The sequence below is a fragment of the Pteropus vampyrus genome, unplaced genomic scaffold (assembly GCF_000151845.1).
Source record: "Pteropus vampyrus isolate Shadow unplaced genomic scaffold, Pvam_2.0 Scaffold633, whole genome shotgun sequence".
Taxonomy (NCBI): Eukaryota; Metazoa; Chordata; class Mammalia; order Chiroptera; family Pteropodidae; genus Pteropus; species Pteropus vampyrus.
The window spans coordinates 753,096-777,783 of NW_011889414.1; the positions used below are offsets into that span (position 1 = coordinate 753,096).

At 36.9% G+C, this 24,688-nt stretch overlaps 1 protein-coding gene across 6 annotated transcripts in view; it reads left to right on the forward strand.

Annotated features, from left to right (window-relative positions):
• The window catches only part of CBL (Cbl proto-oncogene), a 94,734-nt gene that overhangs the window by 45,590 nt on the left and 24,456 nt on the right, over positions 1-24,688 (forward strand). For 5 of the 6 annotated variants that reach the window (XM_023525842.1, XM_011384916.2, XM_023525841.1 and 2 more), the window contains 8 exons: positions 46-192; positions 1,855-2,011; positions 3,746-3,867; positions 4,201-4,338; positions 5,399-5,486; positions 5,852-5,983; positions 6,198-6,401; positions 6,610-6,660. In XM_023525842.1, coding sequence (XP_023381610.1) covers positions 46-192; positions 1,855-2,011; positions 3,746-3,867; positions 4,201-4,338; positions 5,399-5,486; positions 5,852-5,983; positions 6,198-6,401; positions 6,610-6,660 — 1,039 coding nt within the window. The remainder of the gene's footprint in view (positions 1-45; positions 193-1,854; positions 2,012-3,745; positions 3,868-4,200; positions 4,339-5,398; positions 5,487-5,851; positions 5,984-6,197; positions 6,402-6,609; positions 6,661-24,688) is intronic. The other variant, XM_011384918.2, reaches the window with a different exon arrangement.

Genomic DNA, 24,688 nt, shown 5'->3' on the forward strand with positions numbered 1-24,688 from the left:
AAATAATTTTATGTATTTAATTATTATGCTTCTGATCATTTGTAGGAGAAACCTAACCAAACTGTCCCTGATCTTCAGCCACATGCTAGCAGAACTAAAGGGAATCTTTCCAAGTGGACTCTTTCAAGGAGACACATTTCGGATTACTAAAGCAGATGCTGCAGAATTTTGGAGGAAAGCTTTTGGGGAAAAGTAAGTCTCAAAATAATGAATTTGAACCCTATGAAGATCTAAAGCTTGTATTGTGGACTTTTGTTTAGTTTTTTATTTAGCAAAATATTTAAAATGGGAAAACATAGAGGAAAAGAATAATTTTGTGTATACCTACTTTCCAGCATTGGTAAATGCTAACATTTTCTGCCCCCACCCCTTTAAAGAAATTCAGCAGATTCAGTTGAAACCCATGCTTGAATATGCTTCTCTTCCTCTCCCCATTCATTATGTTGTTAATTGACATTCACATTTCAAATTATTTTGCTACTGCAAACAGTCCTATAGTGAACAAAATTGTATTTGTCTTCATATGCAAGAGTTTCTCTATAGTTACATAGCTAGGAGTAGCATTGATGAGTCAGGGGGTTTCATATATTCTGCTTTGCCAACTGTTGCCTAATTGTTTTCCAAAGTGGTTGTCCCAGTTTATATTCTCATAAGTAGTGTATACCAATTCCAGTAGCTCTTCAGTTTGATTAACACTAGTAATTTGAGTTGGTATATTTTGCTTTATATTCCTGATGACATGGGAGGTTGAACATCTTTTCTAATTTGTGACTGATAATCAGGATTCTTATCCTGACTTGCCTATTCCTCTTCCACACTTCTCCATTTTCCCATTAAGTTGTTTGTCTTTTTCCTGTTCTAAGGTATTAATTCTTTGTTAAATTACAGATACCTTCTCCTTGGCCATGGCTTGTCTTTCCACTGTTATATTGTATTATAAAGTACAGAGTTTTAAGTTATATAGATCTGTGTGTCAAGTATTAATTTAAATGTGCTTATATATCTGAAATTTTGGATCAAAGGACTGGAAAGGTAGAAAGCAGTAAAATTTTTGAGTTGAATATACAGACCCTAACATCTCCCTTTAAATGCTTGCTTTATTTAGAAAAATGTTTACATATAAAATATAGAATAATTAGCAATTTTAAAAAACCTAGTTGAAGGGGATGGAGATAAGTTTAACATTGTTCCTTTAATAACTATATTAGAAAAGAGTTTAGAATACTTGTTCTCTTATTTTCAGGCAGGTGAATACATGAGCTTTTCAAAGGCTTTATTTGTTTTAAAGATCTTAGGAAAGAGAAATCCCATTGTATCTCTTCCTAGCCTTATCTGGGGTTTAATCACTCATATTAAATAATTTCTTCCTCATCTCTATCAGAACTCTGTTCTTCCTTTACCTTAAGCCTATTTCTTCCTGTCTAGTCCTTGATAGTGCAGATTCCTCAAAGAACTCAGAATGTTTTACATGGTTTAAAAAAGTTAAATTAAACACAAGCTTTCAGTTAGTAAAGGCCGGGCCACAGATTACATTTATTATACCAAAGAATATTCTCTGTGTGCTTATCTAATAGAAAAAAAGGCCTGAAGAAAGATGAGAAAGGAGATTAATTTGTGACACTCTGCCACAGAATAGTAGAAAAAGACTTCTCTATTATTAATTTACTCATTAGAAAGTTAAGAAATATGTCATTTACTCCCTTTATGTTCTCAATCCAAAATATAGCTCAGCTTCTTTAGGAGAATTGAAATTGATATTGAGAGCTTAATGTGGCTCTCTTTTCCTTGATTATAGCAATGCCCAGAATTATCTGTTACCTTACTCTGTGCCTTCTCATCCACCTCCTACCCCAGGACAATAGTCCCTTGGAAGAGCTTCCGACAGGCTCTTCATGAAGTACATCCCATCAGTTCTGGGCTGGAGGCCATGGCTCTGAAATCCACTATTGATCTGACCTGCAATGATTATATTTCAGTTTTTGAATTTGACATCTTTACACGACTCTTTCAGGTAAGATAATAAAAAGTTGGCTAAAGTAGTTATTGCCATTTTTCTGAAGAGAAAGCTTTTTTAAAAATAACACTTAGGATATTGCTTATTATAAAAGTATTTTTATTCATTCTAGAAACTATAAGCAAGAAAATTAAAACTACTCTATTTCGTATCTATATAGATATACATACATATATAGTATTTTTTGTTAAAAATAGTAACTATACAGTCTGCTTTCTTGTCCTCACATTTATAATCTCTTTATTATTAAATATTCTTTTTTTGCATCATTTTAATAATAGACTGTCTAGAAAATGGGTATACAGTCACATGCCACTTAATAATTTATTCTGAGAAATGCATCATTAGGCAATTCCATCCTTATGTGAATATCATAGAATGGGTTTACACAAACCTGTTGGCACAGCCTACTGCACACCTAGGCTTATTGGTATAGCCTATTGATCCTGGGCTACAAACCTGTATAGCATATTACTGTACAGATTTAATATATCTTTGAATAATATTAGCCAGAAAGTATGTAGGTAGGTACTTGTAGGAAATTGTAACACAGTGATAAGTATTTGTATATCTAAACATAGAAAAGGTACAGGAAGAATATGGTATAAAGGATAAAAAATGGTACACCTGCATGGAGCATTTACCATGAATGGAGTCTGCAGGACTGAAAGTTGCTCTGGATGAGTCAGTGGGTGAGTGGTGAGGGAATGTGAAGGCCTAGGACATTACTGTACACTGTTGTAGACTTTATAAACACTGTACCCTTAGGCTACATTAAATTTATAAACTAACATGAGACCGTACAGCACAGGAGAAAATGATGCAATCAAGAGATGGTAAACATAAGATGTAGGAGACTACTGACATAACACAGCATACCGTTTCACATCAAACTTTTTTTCTAAGTAAAAAGAGCGCACTCTAAAATAATGATAAAAAGTATAGTATAGTAACATAGTTATTTATTATCATTATCAAGTATTATGTACTTTATATAATTGTACACGCTAAACTTTTATATGACTTGCAGTGCAGTAGGTTTATTTATACCAGCATCACCACAAACACATATGTTGCACTTTGACGTTATGACAGCTATGATGTCACTAGATGATAGGACTTTTTTTATGTGCCATTATAATCTTAAGAGACCACGATGGTATATGTGTTCAGTCATCTACCAAAATGTTGTTACATGGTACATGACTATAATATGATGTATTTAATCAGTTCTCTGTTATTAGACAATTATGTATGTTTCCAACTTTGCTCTTATTGACTGTTGAGATGTATTGATGCTTCAGAAAGAATTCATGTTTTCTTTTTCTAAAGATAATGTGTATATATGTCAACTTGCATAATCTTTTATTTGGAACTTCTCAGTTACACGTGCAGTCTCTGCCCTATTTTTGTTTTTTTGTTTGTTATTATTTAACCTCACTACCGTTAGTTGGAAGTGCTTTAAAATTTCTTGAATTTCATTTGCAAAGTTAAATTTTTCCTTATAAAGATACGTTCATTTTTTTTTTTTTTTTTTTTTTTTAGCTTTTTGGAGTTGTTTTCTCCCAAACTTATTTGTCTTCCCTCAAAGTCTCAATATAATCAGAAATTTAACAGTAAATGGAGAGTTCATAATTGAAAATTGAGGTGGTTTTCCTTTTGTTTTTCGTTACTCTGAAGCTGATTGTATGTCTTGAGCCAGATGGTCTGATCGATCTCTTGTCTCCTTAGCCCTGGTCCTCTTTGCTCAGGAACTGGAATAGTCTTGCTGTAACTCATCCTGGTTACATGGCTTTCCTGACGTACGATGAAGTAAAAGCTCGGCTCCAGAAATTCATTCACAAACCTGGCAGGTCAGTGCCATGAATCAGAGGTTTATTCTCCTGAATTTTTTTCTTTTGTGACCTTTGTTAGAATAGAGAAAACATAATCTTTTATTAGTTTTCCAGTGGCAGTGTTTCTGCAGTAGGATTGATGCCTGTTTATCAAAGGAATTGACTCTTTCAAATCCTATGATTTGATAAACGCTTTCAAGCCACTTAAGAGTTGGGCTTATGTGTCTTTGGTTTTTGGTATGGAGTCATTCAAGAATTGCCATATTGGTGGTCCTTTTGATTTTTGTCCATCTTGTCTTCTACCCTAATATAAGCATATGTATTCAAAATTCTGTTTATCTCTGTTCTCAGTTACATTTTCCGGCTGAGCTGTACTCGTCTGGGTCAGTGGGCTATTGGGTATGTCACTGCTGATGGGAACATTCTCCAGACAATCCCTCACAATAAACCTCTCTTCCAAGCACTGATTGATGGCTTCAGGGAAGGCTTGTGAGTACCTACTGTTCACCATCTGCTAGAATCTAGGAACTTAGGGACTATAAAACTTCATCATTAATGACTTTATTTCAGGTTCTTTCTACAGGTTGAGATATATGAAACATAATAAGAGGTTCTGTTGTTTTGACCTTCAAGTTCTGTAGGACTTCTGTTTTTATTTAAAAGGGATTCCTTGGGTGAAATTTCTCTACTGCTTCAGTTTTTACCATGAGTAAACTATCTTTCTCCTTTTCCAAATGTTAACATATTTTCAAGTCTATATTAGATTTAAAATTATACCAGTTAGAAGAAAATGTTACCAGTTATTTAGCCAACATTAGAGTGATTAGATGTTTGCTCTTTATGACAGTGGGCTCAGTGGCCTTCATCCTAACATCATTTTGGTTCAGCAGCATTTCTTCAGGCTTTGGGCTTTTGTAATCTATGCTAATATTTATGACTAAGTTCTTACTTATTCCAGAATTGCTATTCCTTTTGGCATTCAAATTATCATTTGGTAATCACTAAAAGTACTAACAGTTGACCAGGTATCAGAAAACTATTTATGTTTAAGGTGATTTAGGAAAATTTGTTTTCCATTATGCATCACCTACAGTAGCATTGGAACTGAAAGGGGTGCTTTTCCAAATGTCAGAGCAGTTTGATACTAGAAGTTTCCTGGTAGGTGATGTTAGTAGCTTAATTTGCTTCTTGTTACATTCTTTCTTAATTGGTGTCTCTCAGTGTTGAATTTGCGAACAATGGTATTTCAGGTCTTTAGTCCAAAGCAAATGCAGTTTAAATTAAGAATTTATACTTCATGCCCATCCATAGATGAAAATAAAGGTTGGCAAACTATCTACTGTCAGTCTCTTTACAGAAGAAGTTTGTCAGTCCTTGGATTAAAAGATAGAGCCTGTGGCATTGTGCCTGGAGAAAAGAATATCAGTATTTGGAGAATATCTTTTTGGAACTGTTCTGTTATTTATTTTTTTGAATCATTACTAAGATTTATCACTTTTGCAAATTTATTGGCTTCAATAAAATCCCATGGTTGGTTATTTTTTTATAGCTATTTGTTTCCTGACGGACGAAATCAGAATCCCGACTTGACAGGCTTATGTGAACCAACTCCCCAAGACCACATCAAAGTGACCCAGGTGAGTTTCGTTTTATATTATAACTATATCACTAGAGCCAAGCTTTTATACATACTTAATAGAATTGACAGTAGAATTGTATTAAGTGATTAGAACACTTAAATTTTAAACCGTTGACTAGATTAGTGAATTTATGTGTGTAGTTTCTCTTAAAACCATGTAGCTTAAAATAGGACCAAGACTAGATGATTTCTGTTTAATGGGAGAATATTGACTACTGTTGTGAAACTTTTATATAAGAAAAATTTGTATAGAAAGTAAATCTTTAATTTTTCTGTTTTTAGCATTTATAGCTATAGTCATTCATTCATGCAACAAATATTTGAAATAGGATGAGTAATCTCTTAATTTTTTTTAAATCAAAGGAACAATATGAATTATACTGTGAGATGGGCTCCACATTCCAACTGTGTAAAATATGTGCTGAAAATGATAAGGATGTAAAGATTGAGCCTTGTGGACACCTCATGTGCACATCCTGTCTTACATCCTGGCAGGTATGGATCCAAATCATGCATTTTCTCAGCTGTGTAAGCACTCTGAACAACTGGGGATAATATATCCTTTACAGGTAAAAGGGATGGCCTGGTTTGTGGAGTAGGTTTTAAACTTTTTTTTTTTTTCTATCTCCAGGAAATGTATTTCCTAGTAAATGAATATTTTAAGTTCTTTCAGATGTGCCTGTGTTACCATCTCCTGTTTCCTCTGCAGGAATCAGAGGGCCAGGGCTGTCCTTTCTGCCGATGTGAAATTAAAGGTACTGAGCCCATTGTGGTAGATCCATTTGATCCTAGAGGAAGTGGCAGCCTATTGAGGCAAGGAGCAGAGGGAGCTCCTTCTCCAAATTATGATGATGATGATGATGAACGAACTGATGAGTCTCTCTTCATGATGAAGGAATTAGCTGGTGCGAAGGTAAGACTGCAATTTAAGATACGGGCAAAATCCATTTTGAGTTGTGTTCTAAAGCTATAGAGTACATAATGACATCCAGACCACAAGGAGTAATAATAGTTAATATTTATTGAGCGTTTACTATGTGAGAGATACCATACTAAGCAATTTTTAAATTTTAGCTCATATAACCATATGAGTAGGTGCTATTATTATCTTCATTTAACAGATGAAGAAACTGAGGCACAGAGAGGATAAGGAATTTGCTGAAGATAACACAGTAAGTTGAACCAGAATCTGTGGCCAGATAATACTGGCTTCAGGGCCTATGCTCTTACTGTCTGTATCGTAAAACTGGGCTTTACTCTGATAGCTTGGTGGAGAAAATGAAGGGGAATAAAAGAATTGGACTCTAATTTACTCCTGAGAGTAGAATATGTTGTTCTTGTCTTTTTTTCTAATGGAATCTTGGCATTAGAAAGTTAAGTTTGGTGAAGAGAAAGGAGACACTGTAAATTATCAAATAAATGGTAACAAAAATGATTAGAGGGTGGTAGGAAGTACCCTGTAGAAACTAAACAAACTATAAAGGCCCTTGTAAAGATAGGCGAGATAAAGGCTAAGAAAGATCTGATCAAACTCTGCTATATCAGATGGTAAGGTAGAACAAGAATTTATTCTCTATATCTTAAAAGTAAGTCAGCCATGAAGATTTTAGTAAAATATAGGACAAACAAAGGGTTCCTATATTCTGCAGATTCTCTAGAATGTTATAAATTCATGGGGTGCATTTTCTTGGTACAAATGAAGCTTTCTTTTTTATCACCTTTTGACTGCCTCACACATAGTAGGTGCTCAATAAACATTGAAAGAATGGATTTTATCTCTTAAATAATTAGATCCAGTGTATATCTTCCTCTGTGTCCTCAATGCCACTGCCTTATTTCAGGCTCTCATCATCATTTGTTCTTACTGCTACCAGAGTAATTGATCTACAACACAAACCTGACCACCTCATTCGTTTGCTTCATTCCTCTTTGATGACTTCTCATTACTTAATGGGTTAAATCTATTCTCCTTTCCAGGCACTTTGCACTGATAATCCTTTCTAGTTTATATTTTGTGATCTAGCAAGGCTGAACCACTAAAAAATTCTCAATGCTTTTTTCTTAGTAGTTTCTATGTAATTTAGCTGTTTTCATTTTCTAGCAAACCTTTTCAGACTATACCCTGCTTTTCCCACCCCCAACTCACACATATTTACACACATAAAATCTAGGCCTGGCCAGGTGTTTCTGGGTTTCTGTGTATATATATCTGCTACAGACTTATCACCTTGTAATAATTTATGAAACCTGTTTCCCATTATAAAGTTCTAGAAAGCAAGAGCTATATCTCATTTGTAATTAGCTACTCAAAATTGAGCACATAGTAATTACTTTGAAGGTTTGAATGGAAACTGAACACTTCAAAGCAGGAATTGTTCAGTTTATCGGTGCTATATCATTAATGGATAATTGAGGAAATCTGGATGATTTAAGTGGTACATTTTTGGTTTTCTGAATTTGACAGTAGTCTTGAGAAAAACTCAAGTAGAGATTCATTTGACATAGCAGTTTTATCTTCTTACATAGGTTGCTATCGGTTCATTCATGAAAATTTACTGGTAACCCCTAGAATATTAGGGAAGCTGAATAAGATAAATGATTCTTCATACATGTATTTATTTGAAATTAAAATACCCTTTTTTCTTCATGAATTTTTATAGATGGTAATACTCATTGTGGAAAAACAGGCACTCACATTCGTTGTTGATGGTACAAATTAGTTTTTTTGGAGGACAATTTGACATCTACTGAAATATGTAATGTTCACAGTTTGAATTAGCAATTCCATTTCTAGGAATTTATCCTAAAGAAATACTCAGTGTACAAAGCTACAGATATAGTTACTCTTACAGTATTATTTGTAATAAAAAAAAAAATTAGAAACAACCCACATGCCCACGTGTCAGTATTCTATTGCTGCCATAACAAATAACTACAACTTTAGCAGCTTAAAACAGTACATATTTATTCTCCTATGGTTCTATAGGGCAGAATTCCAACACACATTCCATCTCCCTTTCTGGAGGCTCTAGGCTCATTTTAGTTTGGCAGAATTTAGTTCCTTGCCAGTTGTAGAATTAAGATCTTGTTTCCTAGTCAGTTGTCAGTTTATGGTATTGTCAGCTACTAGGGGCTAACTTCATTCTTTGGCTTCTGGACTCCTTTCCTCCTTTAATTATATCTTCCTGAGATTCCTTGCTTTTAAGGACTCATGTGATTAGATTGGGCCCCCTTGGACAATCCAGGATAATCTCCCTATCTTAAGATCTATATCTTTAGCAGAGTTCCTTTTTCCATATAAGGTAACACATTCACAGATTCTGAGTTTTGGGGCATGAACATCTTGGGTGAGGAGGATCATTAGTCTGCCTATTACAATCCATATAATGGAATGCTCTGCAGAATGAGTTCAGTTTACATATACCGAAGTGGAAAGCTATCTAATGTATATTAAATTTAAAAAACTGTATACTATGTATAGTATCATCTATTTCTATTAAGAAAATTGGGTTGTAAAAAACTTTTTAACATGCATAGGGAAAAAGTTGGATGACTGCACAGCAAATTACTATTATTTCTGAGGATACAAGTCCAGAGGACTTAAATTTTATGGAGTATTTAAAATTTTTTTTTCAATTAACATATATTACTTTTACAAGATGTTTATTGTGCTAGGTAAGTAGCTCTGTGTGTTGAGTACTATACAGAATAAGAAACCTAAGACAAAGGCCTGCAAGGAGCTAGTAGTTTTATTTGGGAAGAGAATATATATGTAAGCAAAACACTATTTAACACAAGGTAGACAGTATACACTGTTTTCAGTTGTTAGATGCACACTCTTTAAATACTGTGAGACTTTAGAGGAAAGAAGAAAATGAATGCTTTCTTCAATAATTGATAAATATGAATGATATTAAATTTACTCATTTAAATGTGATAAATGTACACTGTAAAAACTTGAGTAGAGAGAAAAACAGCATGTATTACATTGTCTCTTGGCTACTTGGTAATTTAGTCTCTTAATGGACATTCATATTGTTTCTAGGTTTATACATATTGATATTCTTTGCATGTCTAATTGTAGGTTAAATTTTTAGCAGTAGAATGCTAGATAAAGATTTATGTAAAAATTTAAATTCCGATAGAACAGAAGGATATAATTAGGGGAGAGGCACATGGAAATTTCAGTCGGTGGTATTTCATTTCTTAGCTGAATGGTAGCTACTAGGTGGCTGTTTTATTTTATTATTGTTTGTACCTTACAATTTGTATAAGGTATGAATTTAAAAATTGAGTAAAAATATTTATCTTTTTTGATAGATATTTTAACATAATTTTATTTTTCAGTTATAGTTGACATACAATATTATATTAGTTTCAGGTTTACAACATAGTGATTAGACATTTCTGTAAGTTATGAAATGATCACCCCAGTAATCTAGTACCCATCCGACACCATACATAGTTATTACTTTATACATTATTGACTATATTCCCTATGTTATACTTTATATCTCCATGACTGTTTTGTAAATACCAATTTGTACCTCTTAATTCCTTCCCCCCTTCAGCTATCACCCCAACATCAACATGTTCTGGAAAACATCAACATTTTCTCTGTATCTATAAGCTTGTTTCTGTTTTATTTTGTTCTTTAGATTCCACATGTAACTGCAATCATATGGCATTTGTCTTTCTCCGTGTCACTCCACTGAGCACAATACCCTCTAGGTCCATCCATGTTGTCTCAGATTTCATTCTTTTATATGACTGAGTCATATTCCATTGAATATGGAATATTCACCTCATCTTTATCCATTGCATCCATCATTGGACGCTTAGGTTGTGTCCGTATCTTAGTTATTGTAAATAACACTACAATGAACATGAATCCGTTTGTCCTTCGAAGCAGTGTTTTTGGTTTCTTTGGATATATACCCAGATATGGGATTACTGGGCCCTTGTCTCATGTTACAGCCTTTGTTTTAAAGTCTGTATTGTCTGGTATAAGTATTGCTACCCCACTTTTTATTTCTTTCTTTCCATTTTCATGAAATATCTTTTTCTGTCCCTTCCTTTGAGTATGTGTATATCTTTTGATCTGAAGGGACTCTCTTGTAGGCAGCATATGTAAGGAAGAGTCTTGTTTTCTTATCCATTCAGCCATCCTATATCTTTTTCTTTTCATTTGTTATATGTTATTATTTTTTTTATTATGGTGACATTGGTTAACGAAATCTAGTAAGTTTCAGGTGTACAATTCAACATTAAGGCATATATATACATTGCATCATGTGTTCACCACCCATAGTTAGATTTCTTTCTGCCACCACATATTTGACCCCTTTTACCACATCTACCTGCCTCCTCCCCTCCCCTCTGTTAACTATTAGTCTGTTGTCCATGTCCATGACTCCTTGCTTGTTTGTCATGTTTGTGTGTTGCTTTTAGATTTATATTACACATAGAAGTGATATCATGTGGTTTTCAACTTTTTATGTCTGGCTTATTTTGCTTAGCATGATTATCTCAAGATATATCCAGATTGTCACAAATAGCAGTATTTCATCTCTTCTCATAGCTGAGTAATATTCCATTGTATATATGTACCACAGCTTCTTTATTCATTCATCTGTTGTAGGACACTTCGGTTGCTTCCATGTTCTGGCCCCTGTGAATAATGTTGCTATGAACATTGATCTTCAGATATCCTTTCTGATATATGTTTTCAAGTCTTTGGAGTAAATACCCAGTAGAGGATTGCTGGATCATATGGTAGATCAATTCTTAGTTTTTTGAGGAACCTCCATACTGTTTTTCTTAGTGACTGTACCAATTTGTAGTCCCACCAGCAGTGTATGAGGGTTCCTTTTTCTCTGCATCTTCTCCAACACTTGTTATTATTTGTCCTGTTGATAACAGCTATTCTAACAGGTGTGAGATGGTATCTCATTGTGGTTTTGATTTGCATTTCCCTAATAGCTAGTGATGTTGAGTATCTTCTCATATGTTTGTTGGCCATTTGTATGCCTTCTTGGGAGCAGCGTCTGTTCAGGCCCTCTGCCCATTTTTTAATTGGATTTTGTTGTTGTTGTTATTATTGAGTTGTATGAGTTCTTTGTATATTTTGGATATTAGGCCTTTATCGGTGGCATTGCTTGCAAATGTATTTTCCCACTCGGATGGTTGTCTCTTTAGCTCGTTGATGATTTCTTTTGCTGTGCAGAAGCTTTTTAGTTGGATGTAGTCCCATTTATTTATTTATTTTTTTCTTTTACTTCCCTTACTTTGGATCAGTCATGAAATCCTCTTTAAGTCCAAGGTCCATGAGGTTTGTTCCTATGTTTTCTTCTTTGCAATTTATTGTTTCAGGTCTTATATTCAGGTCATTAATCCATTTTTTTAACATTATTTTTTTAAATTTAAATTAGTTTCAAGTATACAGTACATTGGTTAGACATCTATATAGTTCATAAAACAATCCCCCAAATTGCTCCCTCCTTCCCCTGCCCCTCCACCTAGCCATCATATTAATGCTAACTGCATTCCCTCTGCCAAGCTCCCCATTCCCATGCCTAACTATCAACTACTAATTTGTACTTCTTTAACCCTTCACCCCATTCTCCCAGCCCCCCAATCCCCTCCCCTCTGTCACCAAATTGTCCACTATATTTGTGAGTCTATTTTTGATTAGTTTGTTCTTTTTGTTCCTTAAATGTCACATATAAGTGAAATCATATGGTATTTATCTTTCTCTGTCTGACTTATTTTATTCAGCATAATAACCTCTAGGTCCATCCATGTCGTTGCCAATGGTAGGATTTCATTTTTTTTAATGGCTGAGTAATATTCCATTGTATATATGAATGATAATTTCTTTATCCAATCATCTGTTGATGGGCATATCTTGGCTATTGCAAATTGTGCTGCCATGAATATTGGAGTTCATAGATCTTTACGAATTATTGTTTTGGTTTTCTTTGGATAAATACCCAGAAGTGGAATTGCTGGGTCAAAAGGTATATCCATTTTTAAGTTTTTGAGAAACCTCCAGACTGTTTTCCATAGCGGCTGTACCAATTTGCAATCCCACCAACAATGTATGAGGGCTCCCTTTTCTCCGCATCCTCGCCAACACTTGCTGTTTTTTGATTTACTGATGATAGCCATTCTGACAGGTGTGAGGTGATATCTCATTGTGGTTTTAATTGGCATTTCTCTGATGGTTAGTGATCTTGAGCATCTTTTCACATGTCTATTAGCCATCTGTATTTCCTCTTTGGAGAAGTATCTGTTCAGGTCTTCTGCCCATTTTTTAATTGGATTGTTTGTTTGTTTTTTTGTTGTTGAATTGTGTACGTTCCTTATGCATTTTGGAAATTAACCCCTTATCAGATGTATCATTAGTGAATATCTTCTCCCAAACAGTTGGTTGTCTTTTTGTTTTGTTGATGGTTTCCTTTGCTGTACAAAAACTTTTTAGTTTGATGTAATACCATTTGTTTGTTTTTTTTTCTTTTGTTTCTCTTGTCTAGGGAGATATATCTGAAAAGAAATTCCTGTTAGTAATATCAAAGAGTTTACTGCCTATGTTTTCTTCTAGAAATTTTATGGTTTCAGGTCTTTAATTCATTTTGAGTCTATTCTTGTATACGGTGTAAGAAGATGGCGCAGCTTCTTTTTTTATATGTATCTGTCCAGTTTTCCCAACACCATTTATTGAAGAGACTGTCTTTACTCCATTCTATATTCATACCTCTTTTGTCATATATTAAGTGAAGGTATAGCCATGGATTTATTTCAGGGTTCTCTGTTCTGTTCCATTGATGACTATATCTGTTTTGATGCCAGTACCATGCTGTTTTGATTATTGTAGCCTTGTAGTATAGTTTGAAATCAGGTAGTGTGATACTTCCAACTTTGTTCTTCTTTCTCAAGATTGCTGTGACTATTCGGGGTTTTTTTATGGCTCCATATAAATTTTAGGATTATTTGTTCTAGCTGTATGAAAAATGCCATTGGTATTTTAATAGAGATTGTATTGACTCTATAGATTGCTTTGGGTAATATGGCCATTTTAACAATGTTGATTATTCCTACCCATGAACAGGGTATATGCTTCCATTTATTTGTATCTTCTTCAGTTTTTTTATTCAATGACATAACTTTCTGAAAACAGCTCTTTTACCTTCTTGGTTAATTTGATTCCCAAGTATTTTATAGTTTTCGACGCAATTGTAAATGGGATTGTTTTCTTAATTTCTCTTTCTGAAAGTTCATCATTGGTGTATAAAAATGCACTGACTTCTGAATATTTATTTTGTAACCTGCTACTTTACCGAATTCATTAATCAGTTCTAACAGTTTTTTGGTGGAGTATTTAGGGTTCTCTATACGTAGTATCGTGTCTTCAGCAAATAACGAGAGTTTTACTTCTTCCTTCTCAATTCGGATGCCTTTTATTTCTCTTTCTTGTCTTATTGCTGTGGCGAAGACTTCCAATACAGTGTTGAAGAGGCATGGTGAAAGTGGGCATCCTGTCTTTTTCCTGATCTTAAGGAAAATGCTTTTAGCCTTTCCCCATTGAGTATGATGTTAGCTGTAGGTTCGACATAAATAGCCTTTATTATGTTGTGATATGTTCCCTCTATTCCCACTTTGCTGAGAGTTTTTATCATAAATGGTGCTGGATTTTGTTGAACACTTTTTTTCTGCATCTGTTGATATCATATGGTTTTTATCTTTTGATTTGTTAATGTGGTGTATCACATTAATTGATTTGTGGATATCGAAGGAACCTTGAATCCCAGAAATAAATCCAACTTGATCATGGTATATGATATTTGTAATGTATTGCTGAATTAAGTTTCCTAATATTTTGTTGAGGATTTTTACATCAATGTTCATAAGAGATATTGGCCTATAGCTTTTTTTTTTGTAATGTCTTTGGTTTTGGAATCAAGGTAATGGTGGCCTCATAAAAGGAGTTAGGGAGTCTTCCCTCTTCTTGAATTTTTTGGAATAGTTTGAGAAGAATAGGAGATAATTCTTCTTCGAATATTTGGTAAAGTTCGCCTATGAAGCCATCTGGTCCAGGACTTTTGTTTTTTTGGGAGAGTTTTGATTACTGATTCTATTTCATTGGTGGTAATCGGTTGGTTCAGATTCTCTGTTTCTTCTTGACTCCGTCTTGGGAGATTGTATCTAGGAATGCGTCCATTTTTCCAGATTGTCCAATTTGTTGGCGTATAATTGCTTATAGTATTTTCTAATGATCCGTTGTATTTCTGTGGAGTCCTTGATTATTTCTCCTCTTTCATTTCTGATTTTATTTATTTGAGTCCTCTCTCTTTTTTCTTTGATGAGGCTGGCTAAGAGTCTCAATTTTGCTTTTCCTTTCAAAGAACCAGCTCTTGGTTTCATTAATCTTTTGTATTTTTCTACTCTTATCTTTATTTCCTTCCTTCTATTTGGGTTTTGTTTGCTGTTTTTTTTCTAGTTCTTTTAATTGTAAGATTAGATTGTTTATATGAGCTTTTTCTTAGTTCTTGAGGTAGGCCTGCATTGCTGTGAATTTCCCTCTTAGGACTGCTTTTGCCATGTCCCATAAATTTTGAGTTGTGTTTTCATTTTCATTTGTCTCCAGGTATCTTTTGATTTCTTCTGTGATCTCACTAATAACCCATTCATTTTTTAGTAGCATGTTATTTAGCCTCCATGTATTTGTGTATTTCCAGTTTTTTTCTTATAGTCGATATCTAGTTTCATACTATTGTGATCAAAGAAGATGGTTGATATGATTTCAATCTTCTTAAATTTATTGAGACTTGATTTGTGTCCTAACATGTGGTCTGTCCTTGAAAATGTTCCATGTGCACTTAAGATGAATGTGTATTTTGCTGCTTTGGGGTAGAATGCTCTGAAAATATCTATCAAATACATCTGTTCTAGTGTGTCTTTTAGGCCCATTGTTTCCCTGTTGATTTTTTGCCTGGAAGATCTGTCCATTGCTGTCAATGAGGTGTTAAAGTCTCCTACAATGAGACTATTAACTATTGCTCTCTCCTTTTATGTCAGTCAATAATTACTTTATGCATGTAGGTGCTCCTATGTTGAGTGCGTATATGTTTACTAGGGTTATGTCCTCTTGATTTATCGATCCCTTTATTATTATGTAATGCTCTTTTTTGTCGCTTATTATAGCCTTTGTTTTAAAGTCTATTTTATCTGATATAAATATTGCTAGTCTGGCTTTTTTTTTCATTTCCATTTGCGTGAAATATCTTTTCCCATCCCTTTACTTTTAGTCTGTGTTGTTTGATCTGAAGTGGGTCTCTTGTAGACAGCATATGCATGGGTCTTGTTTTCTTATCCATTCAGTTACTCTATGTCTTTTGATTGGAGCATTTAATCTGTTTACATTTAAAGTGATTACTGATAGATACATTGTTACTGCCATTTACTTATTCATATTTGTTATTTCTATTTTCTTTATTACCCCTTCTCTTTTTACAGAAGACCCTTTAACATTTCTCGTAATGCTGTCTTGTTGGTGATGAATTACTTAAGCTTTTTCCTGTCTGGGAAGCTCTTTATCTCACCTTTCATTTTAATCAAAAGCCTTGCTGGATACAGTATCCATGGTTGTAGATTCTTATTTTTCATAACTTTGAATATTTCTTGCCATTCCCTTTTGGCCTGCAACATTTCCAGTGAAAAATCAGCAGACGTTCTTATGGGGGTACCCTTGTAAGTAACCAGCTTCCTTTCTCTTGCTGCTTTTAAGATTCTCTCTTTGTCTTTGACCTTTGACGTTTTAATCATCAGGTGTCTTGGTATAGGTCTGTTTGAATTCCTCTTGTTTGGGACTCTTTGTGTTTCCTGAACTTGTATGACTAATTCCTTTGTCAGGTTAGGGAAGTTTTCTGTCATTTTTTTCTTCACATAGAGTCTCAATCCCTTGCTTTCTCTTCCTCTTCAGGTACTCCTATGATTCAGATATTTTTACGCTTCATGTTATCCCAGAGGTCTCTTAAGCTATCCTCCTTTTTAAAAATTCTTATTCTTTTTGTTTTTCTGATTGGTTGTATTTAGCTACCTTGTCTTCCAATTTGCTGATTCGATCTTCTGTTTTGTCCTGTCTACTATTGAATCCTTCTAGTATATTCTTCATTTCAGTTATTGTATTCTTCATTTCTGTCTAGTTCTTCTTAATAGTTTCTATTTTTTTTTTTAATGCTGTCGAGGTTCTCATTGTGCTAATCCATTCTCCCCATAAGTTTGTTGAGCATCCTTATAACCATTATTTTGAACTCTGTTCCTGGTGGGTTGTTTGCCTCCATTTAGCTTTTTTTCTGGAGTTTTCTCCTGTTGTTTCGTTTGTGGCATGTTTCTTTGTTTTCTCATTTTATTAGCTTCTCTGTGTTTGTTTCAATGTGTCAGGTATATTCGCTTCATCTCTCAGCCTTGGTCAGATGGCCTAATGTGGATGGTGTACTATATGGCCCAGTGGCACACTCTCCTTGATCCCTTATGTCGGGAGCTCTGGACATGACCTTTGTGTGGATTTTGTGTGATCTGCTGTCACCAAGCCTTTATTGTTAGTAGATCAGTGAGTGGAATTAACGTTCAGGCTGACTATGGAAATAGGATGCACCCTCAGGATAAGAGTTGTTGTGTGGGGGCTGACCACACTGAGTGGGATTTGCCCTAGTAGGCTTGTATACTTGTTGCAACCAACCTTTGTGTTTATCACTACTGGAACCAGTCAGGAGTTGCTCCGTTGTGGTCTGGTGCCAGCCTCCAGATGCGTTGGTTTTGTGGCCCCGTGGGAGAGGCTCTCCCGTAGGCCAAGGTCAGCAGCTGCTTTTTGATTCTCAAGGCTACCTGGTGAGAACTACAAAGCAAACCACTGATAGTTGTTGCCTATGCTGGATCTATAGGTAAGTGGAAGAGACAATGCTGTAGGCAGTTCTCGGTTATCCCCCGTCCCTGACCTATGGCAGTTTAGCAGAGGGACTAGTGCTCTTCAAGGCCTTGCACTGCCTATCAGTTGCCTATAAGTCTCTGAAACTGGATGAGCCTCTGGGTGATATGTGTGTTGGGTGGCACAGGAACCCTGGGAATCTCCTGGGTCTAGTGAGTAAATTTCCCCCTGCCACTGCAGTGTCAGTTTACATGCCCACGCTGTCTCTGTGGCTCGCTGTACAAGTTTCCACTCGTAGCAAGGTCAGCTATCAATGTGCAGCAGTCACTTTGTGTACTGAATGGGGCAGGAGCTCAGAGAATCAAGAGCCATCAGGCCAGTACAGACCCCTGCAATCTACTTAAGAGATATTGCAGCTCATCCAGGCAGCATTCATTTGTCCACAACTGTTTTCCTTTAAATGCGCTCACTGTGCTAGCCAAGATCTGTTGCCTGTACTAACTGCACAATCTCAGAGCCAAGCAGGGCAGAAGAGGCTGCTTGTCAATGGGCTGCAGGCACTTTGTGGCTTGGGTGAAATGGGATCTCAGGAAGACAAGGTCCATTCAGCCAATACAGCCTCAGTTTTGCTGCAACTTCTGTGCCTTGGCGTTCCCGCTGTAGACACAGATCACAGTGAGACCAGCTGTCATCAGGGGCGATCCCACAGACCCTTGTGCTCCCCCGAGACAATATTGCAACTCTTGCAGACAGCAAAAGTCTGCCTGCCTGTGATTTATGTGCAGTGCCCACCTTGTGCCAGCCAAAGTTTATTGCCTGTGTGGATTAGGAGATCAGGAGAGGGGAGAGACAGGGCTCTGGCAATTCACTGTCAATGGGCCACATGGGGCAATTTGTGGGTAAGGTGGGGCGGAGTCTCAGTGAGACAATGGCAGTCAGATCAATACAGCCTCAGTCTTGCCGCAACTTTGATTAACTGTTCCCGAGTTCCCGCAGAAGTCCCAGATCACAGCAAGACCAGCTGCTGCCTGGGACTGGCCCACAGGTCTCCAGTATCCACCCAAGTTCGTTTTGGCAGCAGTGATCTGCCTAACCCTACCTATGAAATGCGGCTCACAGCAATGGCTGCCCTGCTGTTAATACCTGGCCCTGAATCAGTTGAGCAGGACTTAGAAGCCATCCAGCAACAACTGCCCCAGGCAACCTGCAGGTTAGGCAGGGCAGGCTAATCCCCTCTGACCAGCCTACCTAATGGATCTGTGGGAGGGGTCTGCACAATTAAGCTGGCATGGTCTGTAGGTTACCTTGTAGGGGGGCCAGACTAAGGTGGCTTGCCTTTCCAGCCCTCATTCTGACGCCAGGTAATGCAGACATTTTCAAAATGAATCCCACATGAGCCTCTGACCCACCACCGTTGTTTCAAGTGTGTCCACAGGTCAGAAAGCCTTTGCGCAGGTCCAAAGAGATGTCTAGGGGTTCATTCCCCTTCCATCTCACCGAGATGGCTGGAATCCCCTCTAGTTTCTAAGTCAGAGTTATTGGAATCTCCTCTTTCCTCGGCTGGGACCCTGTGCTGGAGAGCACCCAGATGAGACCAGGACCCCTCTCTCCTTCAGGAGAGCCTCTACAGCCTTACTCTCCCTCCCGGTGATCCTCCACCACCCGCGGGTGCAGGACCAGCCCGATTTGCGACTTTGCCCCTCCTACTGGCTTCGATGTGGCTCCAATATATTATCAGACGTAGGTGTTATTATCATCTAGATTTCAGGTGATTCTCCATGTTGATTATTTTATAATTCGGTTGAAATTTCAATGTGGTCCTGGGAGGAGGTGAACCCTGCTTTTATCTAGTCCACCATCTTCCCCCCTCGTTAATCCATTTTGAGTTAATTTTGGTGTGAGGTGATAGGCAACAGTCTAGTTTCATTCTTTTGCAGATGGTTTTCTAGCTTTCCCAACACCATTTTTTGAAGAGGCTTTCCTTTCTCCATTGTATGTTTTTGGCTCCTTTGTGGAAAATTATTTGCACATATAAACATGAGTTTACTTCTGGACTCTCAATTCTGTTCCATTGGTCTGTATGTCTTTTTTTTCTGCCAACACCATGCCGTTTTGATTATTGTTGCTTTGAAGTATAATTTGAAGTCAGGCATAGTGATGCCTCCAGCCTCATTCTTTTTTCTCAGGATGGCTTTGGCAGTTTGGAATCTTTTGTGATTCTGTACAAATCTGATGATTTTTTATTCTATTTCTTTAAAAAATGCCAAAATGGATTTTGATGAGGATTGCATTAAATCTGTATAATGCTTTAGGTAATAAGGTCATTTAACTATGTTGATTCTTCCAATCCAAGAACAAGGAATATATTTCCATTTCTTTGTATCTTTTTCAATTTCTTTTAATAGGATCTTATCGTTTTCATTATATAGGTCCTTCACATGTTTTGTTAAATTTATTCCTAGGTATTTTATTCTTTTTGTTGCAATTGCAACAGGAATTATTTTTTCCACTTCTTTTTCTGACGCTTCATTATTAGAGTATAGGAACGCTATGGGTTTTTGAATGTTGATTTTGTATCCAGAAACTTTACCGTATTTGCTTATTGTTTCTAGTAGTGTTCTTGTGGAGTCTCTAGGGTTTTCTATATAGAGAATCATGTCATCTGCAAATAGTGACAGTGACTTCTTCGTTTCTTATTTGGATGCCTTTTATATCTTTCTCTTGCCTGATTGCACTCACTAGGACCTCCAATGTTATATTGAATAAGAGTGATGGTAGTGGACAGTCTTGCCTTGTTCCTGATCTTAGAGGGAAAAATTTTAGTTTTTCACTATTATAATGTTGGCTGAGAGTTTGTCGTATATGGCCTTTATCATGTTAACGTACTCTCCTTCTATACCAATTTTGTTAAGTGTTTTGGTCATAAATGGATGCTGTATGTTGTCGAAGGCATTTTCTGCATCTTTTGATATGATCATATGATTTCTTATTTTTTAATTTATGTGCTGTATCACATTAGTCGATTTGCATATGTTGAACCATCCCTGTGTCCCTGGAATGAAGCCCACATGATCAAGGTGTATAATCTTTTTAATATGTTGCTGTATTCGGTTCGCTAGCATCTTATTTAGGATTTCTGTATCTGTGTTCATGAGAGATATTGGTCTGTAGTTTTCTTTTTTTGTGTTATCTTTACCAGTTTTTGATATCAGGGTAATATTGACCTCATAAAATGAGTTAAAGTATTGCCTCCTCTTTGCTTTTTTGGAAGAGTTGGAGGAGAATAGGTATTAAATCTTTGAATGTTTGGTAGAATTCACTGGTGAAATCATCTGGTCCGGTCTTTTACTTTTTGGTAGGTTTTTGATGATTGTTTCAATTGCCATACTGCTGATCTATTTAGATTTTCTAGTTCTTGATTCAATCTAGGAAGGTTGTATCTTTCAAAGTACTTGTCCATTTCTTCTAGGTTATTAGATTTGGTGTTGCATACTTTTCATAGTATTCCTGTATGATCCTTTGTATTTCTACAGTGACTGTCATAATTTTACCTCTTTCATCCCTGATTTTGTTTATTTGTGTCCTTTTTCTTTTTTCTTTAGTGAGTCTAGCAAATCTCTTGTAATTGCTTAAGCTTATAATGCCCTGTTCTTAGTAAGGGTTGCACCTTTCTGCTTCTATCTGCGTGTTAGTCACTTTACTCCTAATTATGAATTTTTTTTGTCATTTCATTTTAGGTGAGCTGACCTCTTTCAGTATTTCCTGTAGTGCAAGCTTCGTAGTGGAGAATTCCCTCAATTTTTATACGTCCTGGAAATGTCTTTATTTCTCCTTCATATCTAATGGAGAGCTTTGCTGAATATATTATTCTTGGCTGAATATATTATTCTTGTTCTTTTCATTTAATAGTTTGAATATGTGATTCCACTCCTTTCTTGCTTCTAAGATTTGTGCTGAGAAGTCTGATGATAATCTACTGGGTTTTTCTTTCTAGGTTACTGTGTCTTTTCCCTGACTGCCCTGAGAATTCTTTCTTTTTCTTTGATTTTTGATAATTTTAATATAATGTGTCTTGGTGAAGGCCTTTTGGGTTGAGATAATTGGGTGTTCCATTGACTTCTTGAATTCCAGGCTCCAGCTCATTCCTTAGATTTGGGAAATTCTTGTCAACTATTTGTTTGAAAATGCTTTTTGAATCCTGCTCCTTTTCTTCCCCTTCGAGAATGCCCATTATTCATGTGTTTCCTTTTCTGATGATATCAGCTAGTTCTTGTATTTCTCTTTAATTATTTTTCATTCTTCAGTTTCTCTCTTCTTCCTTCTGATTTATTTCTAGATTTCTGTCTTCAATATCACTGATCCTTTCCTCCATTTGGTTGGCTCTATTTCCTAAGCTTGCTATTTCATTTGTCTTCTCTTTTAGTGTGTTTTTCATCTCCAAATGTTCTGTTTGGTGCTTTTTAAGGGTTTCAAACTCCTTGCTAAAAAACTCATTCTGCTGATCTAGTTTTTTCAATTCTTGGAATTGTTGATATAAATTGTTTTGCATCTCATTGAGTTCTTTCAGAAATACCATTCTGAATTCTCTGTCATTTAAGTCACATATTTCTATGCCTTTAAGCTTATTTTCTGGAGATTTTTCTCTTTCTTCCTGAGCTGCCTTGTCTGTTCATGGTGTTTAATGGACTATTTCTCCGCCTGAGGATTAATGGAAGTGTATTCTGTTGTTTGTCCAGAAAGATTTATTATATAAAGGTCTCTCTTTAGACTGCTGCAAAGTAGACACTTTTCTTTTGGTTTCTCATAGGGAGCATCTAAGCCTCTTGGATCCCTGCTTTATATAAAGCCTAAATGTCTTTTTAATTTTCTTGTAGATATTTAATCACACTTGCTACTGTCAGTTTCAGTCCCTGTCAGTGTTAGCAACACTTTCAGTAGTATTTGCTCAGATTCCCCTGGGGCCCCGTGGTGATTTGTCTCAGAGAGTGTGGGGCGAGGGGCCTTCTAGGTTGGGAGTAAGGGTCTGCGGGTCAGTCTCGGTTTTGTCGCTGGGGCTGGTAAAAATTAACTGTTGTTTCTCTGTGGTCTTGTCCTGCTTCTCTACTTTCTGCCCTGATGACTGAGCCCTGCTGCCAGCTGCTAGAAGTTCCAGCACTTCCAGGCAGGCTAATCATGGAAGTCACCGCGACCCTCTCCCTCCTCCTGCAGGGAGCGCCAGAGGCTGGGAGAGGTAGCTTCAGTCTCGGCAGCTTCTGCTCATATTCCTCTGGGGCTCCGCAGTGTTCGGTCTTGGAGGATATGGAGGGAGGGTCCCTCTGGGTTGGGCGTTGGGGGCTGCACCTCAGCCTTGGTTTTGCAACCAGGGCCAGTTCAAATCAACTGTTGTTTCTCTGCGGTCCTGTCCTGCTTCTTTGCTTTTTGCTCTGATGACTGTGCCCTGCTGCCGTCTGCTAGAAGTTCTGGCTCTTCCAGGCAGGCTGATCACGGAAGTTGCCGCACCTTCACCCCTCTCCCTCCTCCTGCAAAGAGCTCCGGTGGCTGTGAGAGGGAGCCTCTTTATTTCTCTGATTCCACCGCCCGATATCCAGAGTCTGACCTATGGTAGCTCTTATGCGCAGATCCTACAATCAGACAAGCTGGTGTTTTTTGTTGAGTTTTACGTGTTCAGCTTATTATTGTTTCAAGGGGAGATATCTGAGGATGTCTCTCACTCCACCATGTTTCTGAGTCTGGATTCTTTCTTTATATAAAGTCTTAATAATGCCTTTTTTTTTCTTTTAGATATTCAATCACACTCACTACTCTCAGTCCCTGTCAGTGTTAATGATAGTTTCGGTAGTGTTTGCTCAGATTCCCCTGGGGCTCCATAGTGTTTGGTCTTAGAGGGTATGGGGTGATGGGCACTCTGGGTTGGGGGATGGGGGTTGCAACTCAGCCTTGCGTTTTGCTCCCGCCGCTGGTAAAAATCAACTATTGCTTATCTGCTGTCCCCACCTCTGTACTGTCCCCACCTCTGTACTGTCCCCACTTTTCTGCTTTCTGTCCTGATCCCTGGGCACTGCCATGTATTGCTCACAGCTCTCTCAGGCAGGGCTGTTCAGGGAATCCGCCGCACCTTCTCCCCTCCCCTTCCTCCTGCAGGGAGCTCGGGCTATGAGAGGCAGCATCTTCGTTTCTCCCAGTCTACTGCCCAACTCCCATGGTTCTGACCTGTGGTAGTTCTTTTGTGCTTGTGTGCACGTTCTTCGTGTGCAGGTTGGGTGTTTTTTTGTTGAGTTTTAGATGTTAAGCTTATTGTTGTTTCAAGGGGAGAGATCTGGGCACATCTCTCACTCCACCACGTTAATGAAAGCCCCTGCCCTTCCCAAAGCCAAAGCCAATGCAAAGGCTTTGAAGGCAAAGAAAGCATTGCTAAAAGGCATCCAAATCCGCACACAAAAATAAGAAGATAGGCACATCACCCATCTTCCGACAGCCCAAGACACTGCAACTCCGAAGGCAACCCAAATATTGGAAGAGCGCCCCCGCTCCCCTGGAGAAACAAGTTTGACCACTATGCTATCATCAAGTTCCCCCTGATTATTGAGTCAGCCATGAAGAAGATAGAAGACAACAATACACTTGTGTTCATTGTGGATGTCAAGGCCAATAAGCACCAGATAAAACAGGTTGTGAAGAAGCTCTGACATTGATATGGCCAAAGTCAACACTGTGATCAGGCCTAATGGAGAGAAGGCATATATTCGGCTGGCTCCCGACTAAATGATGCTTTGGATCTTGCCAACAAAATTGGGATCATTTAAACTGAGTTCAGCTGGCTTACTCTAAATATAAAAATTTTTTGCTGTAAAAAATAAAGTAATTGTTGAAAAAAATAAAATAATTGTTGATAGATATGTAGTTATTGCCATTTTATTATTCATATTTTTTATTTTTTTTCTTAACAAAGTCCTTTTAGCATCTTGTAAGACTGGTTTGGTAGTTATGAACATCTTTAGCTTTTTCTTGTCTGGGAAGCTCCCTACCTGTCCTTTGGTTCTAAAGTATAGCTCTGCTGGGTAGAGTACCTTGATCATAGGTACTTGCTTTTTAGCACTTTGAATATTTCATGCCAATCCCTTCTGGCCTGCAAAGTTTCTGTTGAGAAATCAGCTGACAGTCTTATGAGAGCTCCCTTGTAGGTAACTAACAGCTTTTCTCTTGCTACTTTTAAGACTCTCTCTTTGTCTTTAACCTTTGGAATTTTAATTAAGATGTTTCTTGGTGTGGCCTCT